General features: G+C 37.6%; 1 protein-coding gene across 3 annotated transcripts in view; it reads left to right on the top strand.

The window, feature by feature from the left end:
- SETD2 (SET domain containing 2, histone lysine methyltransferase) overlaps positions 1-12,523 on the top strand; it is a 125,525-nt gene that overhangs the window by 83,339 nt on the left and 29,663 nt on the right. Inside the window, exons 13-15 of one of the 3 annotated variants that reach the window (XM_047095299.1) lie at positions 1,575-1,623; positions 4,440-4,623; positions 11,149-11,818. In XM_047095299.1, coding sequence (XP_046951255.1) covers positions 1,575-1,623; positions 4,440-4,623; positions 11,149-11,818 — 903 coding nt within the window. Of the gene's footprint in view, positions 1-1,574; positions 1,624-4,439; positions 4,624-11,148; positions 11,819-12,523 lie in introns of those variants that run through there. The other 2 variants (XR_006965014.1, XR_006965015.1) reach the window with 2 other exon arrangements.

Below are 12,523 nucleotides of genomic sequence, written 5' to 3'. Positions count from 1 at the left end.
CCTGGAGCAGTCTAATTGTGCAGCCAGAGTTCCAGTGGAAGTCCTACACAGGAAAGAGGGACTGGGGGAATAGAGAATGCCACCTGCATTTATGTGTGAGTCCCTAAAGTGGTACTCCTTCCCAAATAATGCCACCGTTCACCATTTCCTGTGTAGTACAGGAGATTAAATTGCTCTGGAGTCAGACTATCTGAAAGCATCATAACCTTAAAAATGGAGATGATAGTACTTAATTCATAGAGTTGTTTTGAAGCTCAAATAAAGTAATGTGTTTGAAATGCCTAGTGTGATACCTGGCACACAGGATAAGTGCACATCTAATTAGGACATCTTTATTAAATAATTTGTCAGCACGCATGGGGTGTTGAATAATTATTTCTAAAAAATCTACATTCGTATAGATTGCTCTTTATCTGTGTGGTTCATATTTGTCATTTTTAATCACAGCTGAATATTAAATCTTGACCCTTCTTCAGTTGTATAGCATGTGGGTTATTTCTCGTTTTCCACAAATAATTGCTAGAACTGACAATTACGTGGAAAGAGGAGTTCTTTGATTTTTTTGGAGTACAGTTGCTTAAAAAAATGGAATTACCAGCTCGTATAGGTATGGTCAATATTATGAGGTTACTATAAAGTGGAGGTATCATGTGATAAACCATTGAGGATGTGTAGATTTGCCATTTGCCCACTTAACCAAGGTGACTGAATAAGGGAATGTTGTGCCTTGCCAAGAAGTACTTGATGGACTAGAAAGTGAGGGATTGTCAGGGAACAGGACATGTTCTAGGCCTTAGATTCATATAGCAAGAAAAGGTATTCAGGGCTGAAAAACAGTTTACATTTGTAGAGAACAATTTTGGTACAGCATTGATGCTATTTCAAGAATGACAGTGATCTAATATTTACCTTTCCTTTTTTAAAAATAACAATACGTAAGTAGATATTACATTTGGCCATTAGCCAAGTTGGTTTTGCATTTATATAAAAATATGAATAATGGGCATTGTCTTTAGACATAAGTTTTTTCAGAGGTGTTTTTATATAGCTGAGTAATTACTAACCTTTTTTCCCTTAAGTAGGGATGGCAAGTGAGAGGTTAGAATTGTTCTTATGAATACTCTCGATAAAGGAACTTTAGATGAGTTCATTTTATATGCAGAAGCTTTGCAGAAATGAAGATTATCAGGAAGTATATTCCTGCCAGAAATGTAATGTCCAAGTTACTTAGTCTGCCACTTGGCTGATGAGATCAGACAAGCCTGGTAGGTGTTTAAAAAACAAAACATACATATACATAATAAATGTGTGTGTGTGTATGTGTGTATGTACATGAGTTCATATAAGTTCTTATTTCTGAGGGACCAGGATCTATTCTTAAAGCTAGATGTAAGTCAGATTTTGGAGAATAATTAAATACCAGTCTGTTCCTTCCTAGTTCTTTCTTGCCATGTGAAGTCAATCAGCTTCAAAGCAATCACCACTTCCACTCCATACTAATAACTCTTCTTCTGGTTTTTGTTTTTTTTTGTTTTTTTTTGTTTTTTTTTTTTTTGTTTTTTTTGTAATTGCAGGAGGTTTATCGAATTCCAAAGAAAAGTCAAACTGAAAAGGAGAACACAAGTAGGTATTCAGAGGTACTCTGTGTATATGGCTTTACAAATACTCTTTTGGAAATATGCAGAGGTAAATGATAAGAATTTTAGCTATTTTGTTTTTGAAACCCAACAGTATGTAATTAGGTGAATGAAGTATTTGGTGTAAAAGTTTGTGAACTTGCCTTTTTATTCTTTCTTAGTGAATTTTTGCCAAAAGAGATGTCCCTTTACACTACCTTTGGTGTTGCTTTCCTTGAAGTCACTGCTTTTAGTAGCTTTTCTTCCATTTATTTGTCCCTCTAGAACAGGCATTGTTAAACCTGTACTCCTAAATGTCTGTATAAGTCTTTACCTGTAGATGTTTATATGCAGAATCCTTTATTTACATTCATTTTTCTAGGGAAAATTCAAAACTTTCATCAGGTTCTCAGGGACTCAGTGATCCCTCAAAAGGTTAAGAGTCATTACAGGGACACCTGGCTGATTCAGTCGGTGGAACACATGACTCTTGATCTCGGGGTTGTGGGTACGAGCCCCATGTTGGGTTTTGAGATTAATTAAAAATAAAATCTCGAAAAAAAAGAAAAAGAATCATTCCAGAAAAGGTAACAGGGAGGCCATGGTAGTCTGGTTTCTGGGTTTTACTACTTAGTTGTGTTTCCAGCGTACTTCTTTAAAGATGGAAACAATGGATCTTATGGTGGCTGTTGTTGATCTCTTGAGCCCTCCAGTATTGACCAATATAGAGTGAAGGAGCCAGTGTGATCATATTTTTGGTCTTTTTCTTTTTGTTTCTTTTTTTCTTTTTCTTTATTTTTGGCATGAAGAGCTTTTTATAGTCTTAAAACTTAGTGGTTAAATAATCATATAGGTTAATGCCCTGTGAGGTGTACTTTGTACCGTTGTTGGGGTTTTGTTTTTGTCTTGGATATTTTTAACTCTATTGGTTTAGTGTCTTCATAGCCAAACATCCTAGTTAGGGCTGGAAAGAATTCCTCCCATAAGAAAGAAGGCAGGGTTGAGTAGTGCTGGATGGCAAAACCAGTGGCACCACTGTAAGCTTGATCATCAGAGGCTAGCTTCTCTGGGCTCACTGAGCTGAAATCAATAGCAGGATGGGCAAAGCTTAAATTTCTATGGGGTTTTTCCCCCAATATTTTGCAAATATCTACTCTGGGGTGCCCTCTGAGAGCGATGCCCTTTGAGAGGCATCTATAATGGAAGACTAATCTTTTCAGGAAGCAGCCTTTTGTGTGCCAACTTCAGTTTCTCCTTCACATAAGTGCCCCAGCCTCAACCAGTCTCAGTCTTTTATAAGAAATACCTACAATTCAAGCCTAGCTTCTATGTTAACCCTCAATGGCAAGAAATTAAAAAGCTTAGAACTTGTAAAATTCCTAAGAACTGTAAAATATTTTGGGAAATATGTAGCCTAGCTTTACTTTCGTTTTATAATATGAAAACATCAGCCTGAATAAATGGAATGACATCTGCCTCACATATTCCAAGACACAGTGTCAGAATATGAACTGTTAGTATGATTCCTTTTCTTATTTTACCAGGATATAGTGGAGAAATAGTCACATTTTAAGGAAGTTAACATCAGTACATGGAACCTGTTGTAAGAAGGAAATAGAGTAGTCGTGGGCAGATCCAGGTGAAACTAAGCAGAAGGATGTGGTGCTAATACCTTGTGAGCTGGAACAATTGTTTTAATTGTGTAGTGTTTTCTACCAGTGTGTGGTGTAGATGAGCTCTATGAGCTTCTCACTGACAAATACTCATACGTGGCCATTGATTAGTAACTGTTTTGCAAACAAATTAGTGGGAGTTTTTGGCCCACTAAAAGGAGAACTGCAAGAATGGCATATGTAAACCTAACCGTGATGCCAGGGAAGAAAACAAGTGATAGCATGTTTTTCTGAGGTGAGAAGAAAAAACAGTTAATGTTTATTGAGAATCTGCTTTGTGCTCTGAGAGATATTTTATAAGAAATTCTTTCCACAGGACAAGAGCAATCTGATTAATCAAGTAGCAATGCTAACATACACAAAGCAGTGGCATATAATACCAGTTAATTTATATTGGAATATTCATTGGTGGGATTTAGACTTCTTAGGGAGATGAGAAACTAGGAGGTGTGGTCAGTGAAAAGTAGCACTTAGCACAGCTTTTGGGAACAGTGACAATGATATTGGGGAAGACCATTCTAGGTAAAGAGGCTGAGTGGAAAAGTTTAATAGTATCATCTTTCAGTAGGAAGATGGCATTCTTTTTTTGAAGATGTAACTCTGGCTTTGATAACTTCATGAGTTATCAGCTATTATCATTTGTGTTTGAAATATTTTCATTTTGAAATGGTAGTTCATAAAAAATTCTCTAATCCGTTTTTCTTTTTCTTTTTTTTTGTTAAACTAAAAAGACATTTATTTCCCTTTGAAGTTTTTATGCTTAGCATGCCAGGCTGCTCTTCTACAAATTGTAAATATACAGAGTTACAGGGACAGTAGACGGCTTTTACATTTTGAACTGCAAGCAGACTGCCTTGTTAAAGGTAACGGGAACATCTCGCATGCATGTGTTCCACAGAACTTGTTAGAAAGGCTGAAGGCTTGGACTGAGAGTTTGGGAAAGGTAGAAAAGAGAATTCATGGCAGAGACTTTCAGGAAGTAGAGTGTACACACACACAACACGTTGTTTCTCATCCAAATTCAGGATGGGCATATGAGGGAGGAATCCATAGATCCATTTGTTGGATAGAAATTGTGTTCTACAGTTGACGTGCTATCATGATGGAGAAGAGTCTGCCAAGTAAATTTTTAAAAACCCTTTTCCCTTAGTAACTGAACGAGGAAGGGATGCTGTTGGCTTCAGAGATCAAACAGCTGCCCCAAAGACTCCTAACAGGTCAAGAGAGAGAGACCCAGACAAGCAAACTCAAAATAAAGAGAAAAGGAAACGAAGGGGCTCTCTCTCACCACCTTCTTCTGCCTATGAGCGGGGAACAAAAAGGCCAGATGACAGGTAAGTGGCCTGTGTGAGTTACTCTCTTTTCTGAGCCAGTCAGAAAGTTCCCAAGTCAGTACTTCTGATTTGGGGCACCAAGGGGTTTTGGAATAAGTATATTCTCTTGATAAATGAGTATAAAACTTCACTGATAAATATTGAGACAGAGTCTCTTTTGACAGTGAAGACTAGTGGATTTTCAGTACTTGAATGGTTTCTACTTGATAACATTTAAATGTTATTTGACGAGCCAGAGACTTGTTCTTTCAAGGGAGTGGAGGTGGGTGGGAGATAACTCTTCAGAGGTAATGATAAATCTTCTAAAGTCAGAACTTTTTTTTAGTGAATCTTGTGCCTTACCAGTCAAAATGCTGGTTGATCTCTGTGTCAGAGGCTATCTTCCTCACGCTTGTAGAAAAACAAGCTGCATGATCGGTCACTGGGGACTAGAAAACATTTATTCCGGAGAAGTTCTTTTTAAATTAAATTTATTTGTTTGAAAAAATGAGATATAGCATTCATATAGTGTAATTGCCAAAATTTTAATTTTGGGTTGTCAGGGTTTATAATAGTAAATCCATCATGATTTTAATTTGCATTACCCTAATTACTAAACAGATTAAACATCTTGTCATACGTTTATTGGCCATTCCTGTTTCTTCTGTGAAGTGTCTTTTCATATGTGCTGTTCATTTACCTTTTTGAGTTTTAGGAATTTTTTTTTTTTTTTAAGATTCTTTATACTCTAAATATAATTCTGCTTGGGTGATAATTTTTGCAAATATTTTTTTCCCAGTTTGTGGCTTGCATTTTGACTCTTTTGTGTCTTTTGATATACAGAATTTATTAATTATGGTATAACTGAATATATATCACACATATTGTATGTTTCCTTCATGGTCAGTGCTTTTACTGTGTTTTAAGAAATTCTTTCTGGGGCACTTGGGTGGCTCAGTCAGTTAAGCATCTGACTCTGGATTCAGCTCAGGTCATGATCTCACGGTTGGTGGGTTCAAGCCCCACGTCGGGCTCTATGCGGACAGCTCAGAACCTAGAGCCTGCTTCAGATTCTGTCTCTGTCTCTCTCTGCCCCTGCCCCGCTCATGCTCTATTTCTCTAGGTCTCAAAAATAAATAAATGAATAAACAAATAAAACAAAACAACAGATGGCTGTCAAGAAATTCTTTCTGGCACACCTGGGTGGCTCAGTCAGTTAAGCATCTGACTCTGGATTCGGCTCAGGTCATGATCTCATGGTTTGTGGGAGCAAGCCTCATGTTGGGCTCCGCACTGACAGCACAGAGCCTACTTGGGATTCTCTCTCTCTGCCCCTCCCCTGCTTGCGCTCACACTCTGTCTGCCTGCCTGTCTCTCTCTCTCTCTCTCTCTCTCTCAAAATGAATAAATTTAAAAATTTTTTTAACTAAAAAAAAAATTTCTTCCCTACTCTTGAGGCAATGATACTCTTTTCTTTCTTTCTTGTCCTTAATTTATTGGGAATTAATTTTTGTGTATGTTGTGAGGTAGGTTTATGGTTTCTTTTTTTTTCTAAGTGAATACCCAGTCTCTGTACCATTTACTTGAAAGCCCATCCTTTCTCCTTGATCTGCAGCACGCTCTCTCCAACAAGTTCTCATATGTGGGAGGATCTGGTTTGGGGCTCATAATGTGTCTGTAGCTCATATTAAGTCTTGATAGCAAGTAGGACAGGTCCCTCCTTGATCTTCTGGGATGTCATGTCTTTTCTCAGACTTGTTCTCCTTCAGATCTGCTTGTCAGATTCCCTCCACCCATCTCACCCAAAAGATGATTCTGAGAAGACTTGACATCTTTACAGTTTTAAGGAGTCCTATTCCTATATTCAAATTGAGTATTCAGATATTTTCTGTTTAACTAGGTCTTCTTTAATACTTTAAATAAAGATTAAGTTCTTCATTAATCTCCTGTTTACATTTTCTCTATAAAGACTTAACGTATCTTGGTATATTCTTTTCTGAAAACCTTAACTTTTTTGTTACATTTTCAGTTTGTTGCTTGTGTTTAGATACCGCAGTTGACTTTTGTATATTGATCTCATGCTGGCAACCATACAAAACTCTCAATGATATTTCAAAGTGTAGGGGTTTTTGCCCTTTTTTTGGGTCTTTGCCAACAGTCCATATCCTATGAATTTGGTTTTTTTCCTTTCTAATCCTTTTGCTTTGTTCTTGTTATTTTACTAGCAACACATCCAATACAAATCACAGAATAACAGCGTTTTTTATTTTGGTAATTGATTGCTATTCATGTTTTATTCCACTCTTTTGGATATATATATATATATATATATACACACACACACATATATACACACACACACACACACACTAATTGGAGTAATTGGGATTCTTAGCTCCCTAATTTTCAGCATTTTTTGTCTTCAAATGAAAGTGTTTGAGGATTTTAATTTCTTCATAAGTACCATTGCACTACTCTTGTGATAGTATAGCTTTGTCATAATTTAGTTCTAAATACTATCAGGCTTTACAGTCTGTTTACTTTTTTTTTTTTTTTTTTTTTTTTTTAGTTTTTGTTTATTTTGAGAGAGAGAGAGAGAGAGAGAGAAGACAAGTGGGGAAGGGGAAGAGAGAGAGGGAGACACAGAATCCGAAGCAGTCTCCGGGCTCTGAGCTGTCAACGCAGAGCTCGATGCAGAGCTTGAACCCGTGAACCACGAGATCATAATCTGAGCCAAAGTCAGATGCTTAACTGACTGAGCCACCAGGCACCCCCTTCTTTTGTTAAGTTTCAAATTTAATTGCCATTCATTGGTTTGTATTTTACCAGTTCTTAGAATTTTATTGAGACTGGCTGTATAGTCTGTTTTGTTTGATATTAATAGAAGTATGCTATCTTCCTATTGATAGGATTTAACTGAAATTTTTTATTTCCTTTTTACTTTTAACTTTTCTGTGTCTCATACATAGTTTATAGCTGATTGATATTTTAATTCTTTGTGGTATTTAACTAGTTTCACTTTAATAAAATCTAAATTTAATCCATATCCTAAACAACATAAGTACTTTAGGATACTTTAACTCTGATCATTCAGCCTTCCCAATTTATATGCCATTATTGTCCAATATTATAATTTCTTGTTCCTCCTCCTTCCCTGTCAGTTATTGTTAATTTTTTTATATGTACACAAATTGATTTATTTAGTTTGTTTACATTAATTAGGATTTTTTTGTTCTCCTTTCTTTTTCCTTAGACCTTCCTTTAAAAGATTTCCTTTAGGGGACCCTGGGTGGCTCAGTTGGTTAAGCGTCTGACTCTTGATTTGAGTTGAGATTGAGCCTCGTGTTGGGCTCTGCACTGGGCACTGAGCCTAAATGAGATTCCGTCTCTCCTCTCCCTCTGCTCTTCCCCAGTTTGTGCTCTTTCTCACTCTTTCTGGCTCTTTCTCACTCCAACAACAACAACAAAAGATTTCCTTGATGAGTTTTTGTTCATACTGTGTTTCAATTTTGTCTGAAAAATCTTTTTGGTTTTCATTGCTCACCCTCAGTTTTAAAAATCAGTTTTATTTAATCAGTAGATAAAAATTACTTACAGAAATATTCAGTTTTAAGTGTGTAATTCACAGTGTTTTGTCAAACGCATGCAGTTAAGTAACCACCACTACAGTCATGGTATAGACACTTCTGTCATCTCAGAAAATTTTCTTGAGCTCTTTGGAGTCAGTCCCCTTTGCCTACCCCTAGTTGCTGGCAGCCATTGCTCTGCTTTCTGATGCTCTGTTTTTGTCTTTTCCAGAATGTGATACATATAGTATCATAGTCTAGATAGTATTTGAATCTGTCTTTCACTTAGCAGATTGCATTTGAAATCCATTCATGTTGTTATGTCTCAGTAGTTCCTTTTATTGATGAGTGGGTAGTCTATTGGATAGGTACAACATAGCTTGTTTAACAAATTCATTAGTTGATAGGCATTTGGATTGTTTCCAGATGGCTGTTAAGAATATTACCAGACTAGGGGGTGCCTGGGTGGCCTAGTCCGTTAAGCGTCTGACTTCGGCTCAGGTCGTTGATCTCACGGTTCGTGAGTTCAAGCCCTGCATCAGGCTCTGTGCTGTCCGCTCAGAGCCTGAAGCCTGCTTCAGATTCTGTGTCTCCCGCCGCTCTCTGCTCCTCCCCTGCTCACGCTCTGTGTCTGTCTCTCAATAATAAATAAACGTTAAAAAAAAAATAGAATATTAGAAGACTTGTATATGTATGAGTCTTTATGTGAACATTGACTCTCATTTTTAAAAGGAAGTTTTGGGGCGCCTGGGTGGCGCAGTCGGTTAAGCGTCCGACTTCAGCCAGGTCACAATCTCGCGGTCCGTGAGTTCGAGCCCCGCGTCGGGCTCTGGGCTGATGGCTCAGAGCCTGGAGCCTGTTTCCGACTCTGTGTCTCCCTCTCTCTCTGCCCCTCCCCCGTTCATGCTCTGTCTCTCTCTGTCCCAAAAATAAATAAACGTTGAAAAAAAAAAAAGGAAGTTTTGCTTAGTTAACAAGTTTTTCTCGACACTTTGAAACTGTTATTCTTCAGTCTTCTAACTTCCCTTGTTGTTAATGAAACTTTATTGGTCTAATTGTTGTTCTTTAAGTAATCTGGCTTTTCTCTTGGTCTGCTTTTACGAGTCCTCTTTGTGTTTGGTGTTCTGCAGTATCACTACCCTCTGTTTAGGGTTTCTTTTTATTTTAACTGGTTGAAATTCATTTAACTTTTTGAATTTGAAGATCATCTTCCACATTACTAATTCTCTTCAGATCTGATCTCTTACTTAACCATACCATGGCATGGATCTTAGGGACATTGGATTGAATGTTGGATTATTTCTTGGTTCATGACACATTTCTGTGCATAGACTTCTTCTCCATATATTATAATGCTTTTGTGCTGTGATCTTAACCACTGTATAAATCTGGCTAAGCCATTTCTTCCTATACTGTCCCTTGCCTTTACTGCTTGAGATGATATCATCTTGCATCCTGTGTTCATTATACCCTGGCTTTCCTTTTTTAAAATACAGTTTTATGTTGTCTAATACGTGTTTTTAAATAATATGTTGGTTTTTAACTTTATGAAAAGGCTGCCATTCTGCATTTAATTTGGGGGTACTTTGTTTTCACCTGATAGTGTATTGCTAAGATTTACCCATAATTGCATGTGTCAGTTTATTCATTTTCACTGCTTTGTGTAACATTTTGTTGTAAAGCTTCTTCAGTTATGTATAGTGCTATTATCTAATTTTGATGTACATGTGCAATAGTGTCTCTTGGGTAAATGACCAGACTTGTCAGATTGTCAGGTATGTGCATGCTCAATTTCATATGATAATTGAGTTTTAATTTCCACTCTGTTTCATTTCTAGATGTTTCATGGAGTTCTTTTTCAAATCTACCTGATAGTTTTTTATGTTCCTATTCCTTAGTGATATTTTTGATTGCCTCTTTGATATTCATTAAACATACTAAATGTCTCTTCAGTTTGTATTGGATCATTCCAGTACTAGTAGTTTTTGTGGGTCTTGTCCTCTCGTTTGTTTATATATATACGTGTATAATTTTGTAATTATATAAAATGATGATTTTATTTTCTAATGAACTCCTCATGTTCCTTAGAATTTGATCTGTGGGAATTCACTGAGGCCTGGGCTTAAGGTGCTTTGTTCTGTAGACTAATTTGCATTTGTTTCTGCCCAGCAACTAAGGATACTACCATACCATTAACATTTTAAAGGAAATTGTCAGTATGGAGGTTTTAGACCATTTGTTTTTTTGTTGTTTGGATAAATGTTATGCCCTTGTCCATGAAGATGGTCTTAGATGTTTCTGTGCAGTGAAACCTCTTGAAGTTAGTTGTCAGTTTTTAATTTTTGCCAAGAGCACTTTCTCATAAGTTTGATTCACTCCATAAACCTTGGCAGCAGAATCTTTTAAGCCCTCAGTTTTTTTCTTTTGAATGTTAGAGCTGATGGTTTCCAGTGGGCCTTGTCAGAACCAGCACAGGGCATTAAGCTCAGCAGTAAGACATTATCCTTGATCCTGCACAGAGAAGAGTATCTGAATAGAGCTCCCCATATTTTTATGTGTGCATTATCATCTTTCATTCAACTATCCTTTGTTGATATTTATCATAAATGTATGTGGTCAGACGTACATCAAATTCTGTAGCTCTTACTAGTGTACTTTGTTTTAATGTCCGAATTTGTAGATCCAGAAGTGTCCCCAACTGTAAAGAAGAATCTGTTTAGAATATTATATGTATCTTTAATTTGATGTTCTAGAAACTGAGAATAAAAGTAAAGTTATTATTTTCATCTAAATGATTCTTTGGGATTCTCTACTATCTGCAAGACTCCTTAAGTAATTTTGACTGATTTTTAACCAATGCCAAATTGGAGTTGGTGTGGTTAATGGTTGAGTATTGAGGGACATAACATTTATTAGTGCTTTGATTATGCCCTTGATTTAGGGAAAAAAGTTTGTGATGCTCTTACTATTTTCTTTCTAGATACGATACACCAACTTCTAAGAAGAAAGTACGAATTAAAGACCGCAATAAACTTTCTACAGAGGAGCGCCGGAAGTTGTTTGAGCAAGAGGTGGCTCAGCGGGAGGCTCAGAAACAACAGCAGCAGATGCAGAACCTGGGAATGACATCTCCACTGCCCTATGACTCTCTGGGCTACAATGCCCCTCATCACCCCTTTGCTGGCTACCCACCAGGTTATCCCATGCAGGCTTATGTGGATCCCAGCAACCCTAATGCTGGAAAGGTGCTCCTCCCCACACCTAGCATGGACCCCGTGTGTTCTCCTGCTCCTTATGATCATTCTCAGCCCTTGGTGGGACATTCTACAGAACCCCTTGCTGCCCCTCCACCTGTACCAGTGGTGCCACATGTGGCAGCCCCTGTGGAAGTTTCCAGTTCACAGTATGTGGCCCAAAGTGATGGTGTGGTACACCAAGACTCCAGCGTCACCGTCTTGCCAGTGCCAGCCCCAGGCCCAGTTCAGGGACAGAATTATGGTGTTTGGGATTCAAACCAACAGTCTGTCAGTGTCCCCCAGCAGTATTCTCCTGCACAGTCTCAAGCAACCATATATTATCAAGGACAGACTTGTCCAGCTGTCTATGGTGTGACATCACCCTATTCACAGACAACTCCACCAATTGTGCAGGTAACTAATTTTGGAACCTCTCTTGTCTTACAGTCTGTTTATAGGATATTAAATCTGTTGTGAAGGGGAAACCTGCCATTGCTCACTTATATATTGATGAATTGTGTATATATTAGTTACTTATTGTTGTGTGACAAGTTACTCCGAAACTTAGCAGCTTGAGACAACTAGTAATTATTATTTCTTAGTTTTTGTAGGGCAGGAATTCAGAAGCAGCTTGACTGGCTGGGTGGTTCAGGCTCAGAGTCTTTCATTAAAACAGCCTGGCTGTTAACCAAGGTTGTAGTCATCGAAGGTTAGGAAGAGGAAGGAAGATTGACTTTCAAGCTCACTCACGTGGTTGTTAACTGGCCTCAGTTTCTTACCATCACATGAACCTCTTAATAGGGCTGCTTACCACATTCCAGCTGACTTCCCGCAAAGTCAAGTAGTCAGGGAGAGACTTATGGGTTACTCCTCTCCTTTTTGCTTATAGACAGTGAATAATATACAGTTTATTCTTTGATATGCTCACAAACGGAAAACCCTCTGGTCATGGTAATTGAGTCAGGAGGTGGCTTGCCCTTTTCTTAGACCCAGCGTGTGTATTATTTTATATCCCCTACATTTTATTGTCATGAAGTTTGCCAGAGTGAACCTAAGGATATTTACTATGGTAGTAAATATAATGTTAAATTTAAAAGCTGAGTATACTGAATTTGTTTT

Source organism: Lynx rufus, unplaced genomic scaffold (assembly GCF_022079265.1).
Source record: "Lynx rufus isolate CCGP_SWC_20201006 ecotype Redwood Valley unplaced genomic scaffold, mLynRuf1.p SCAF_4, whole genome shotgun sequence".
Lineage (NCBI taxonomy): Eukaryota > Metazoa > Chordata > Mammalia > Carnivora > Felidae > Lynx > Lynx rufus.
The sequence above is the reverse complement of the archived record's forward strand: the minus strand, read 5'-3'. Positions and strand labels throughout refer to the sequence as shown.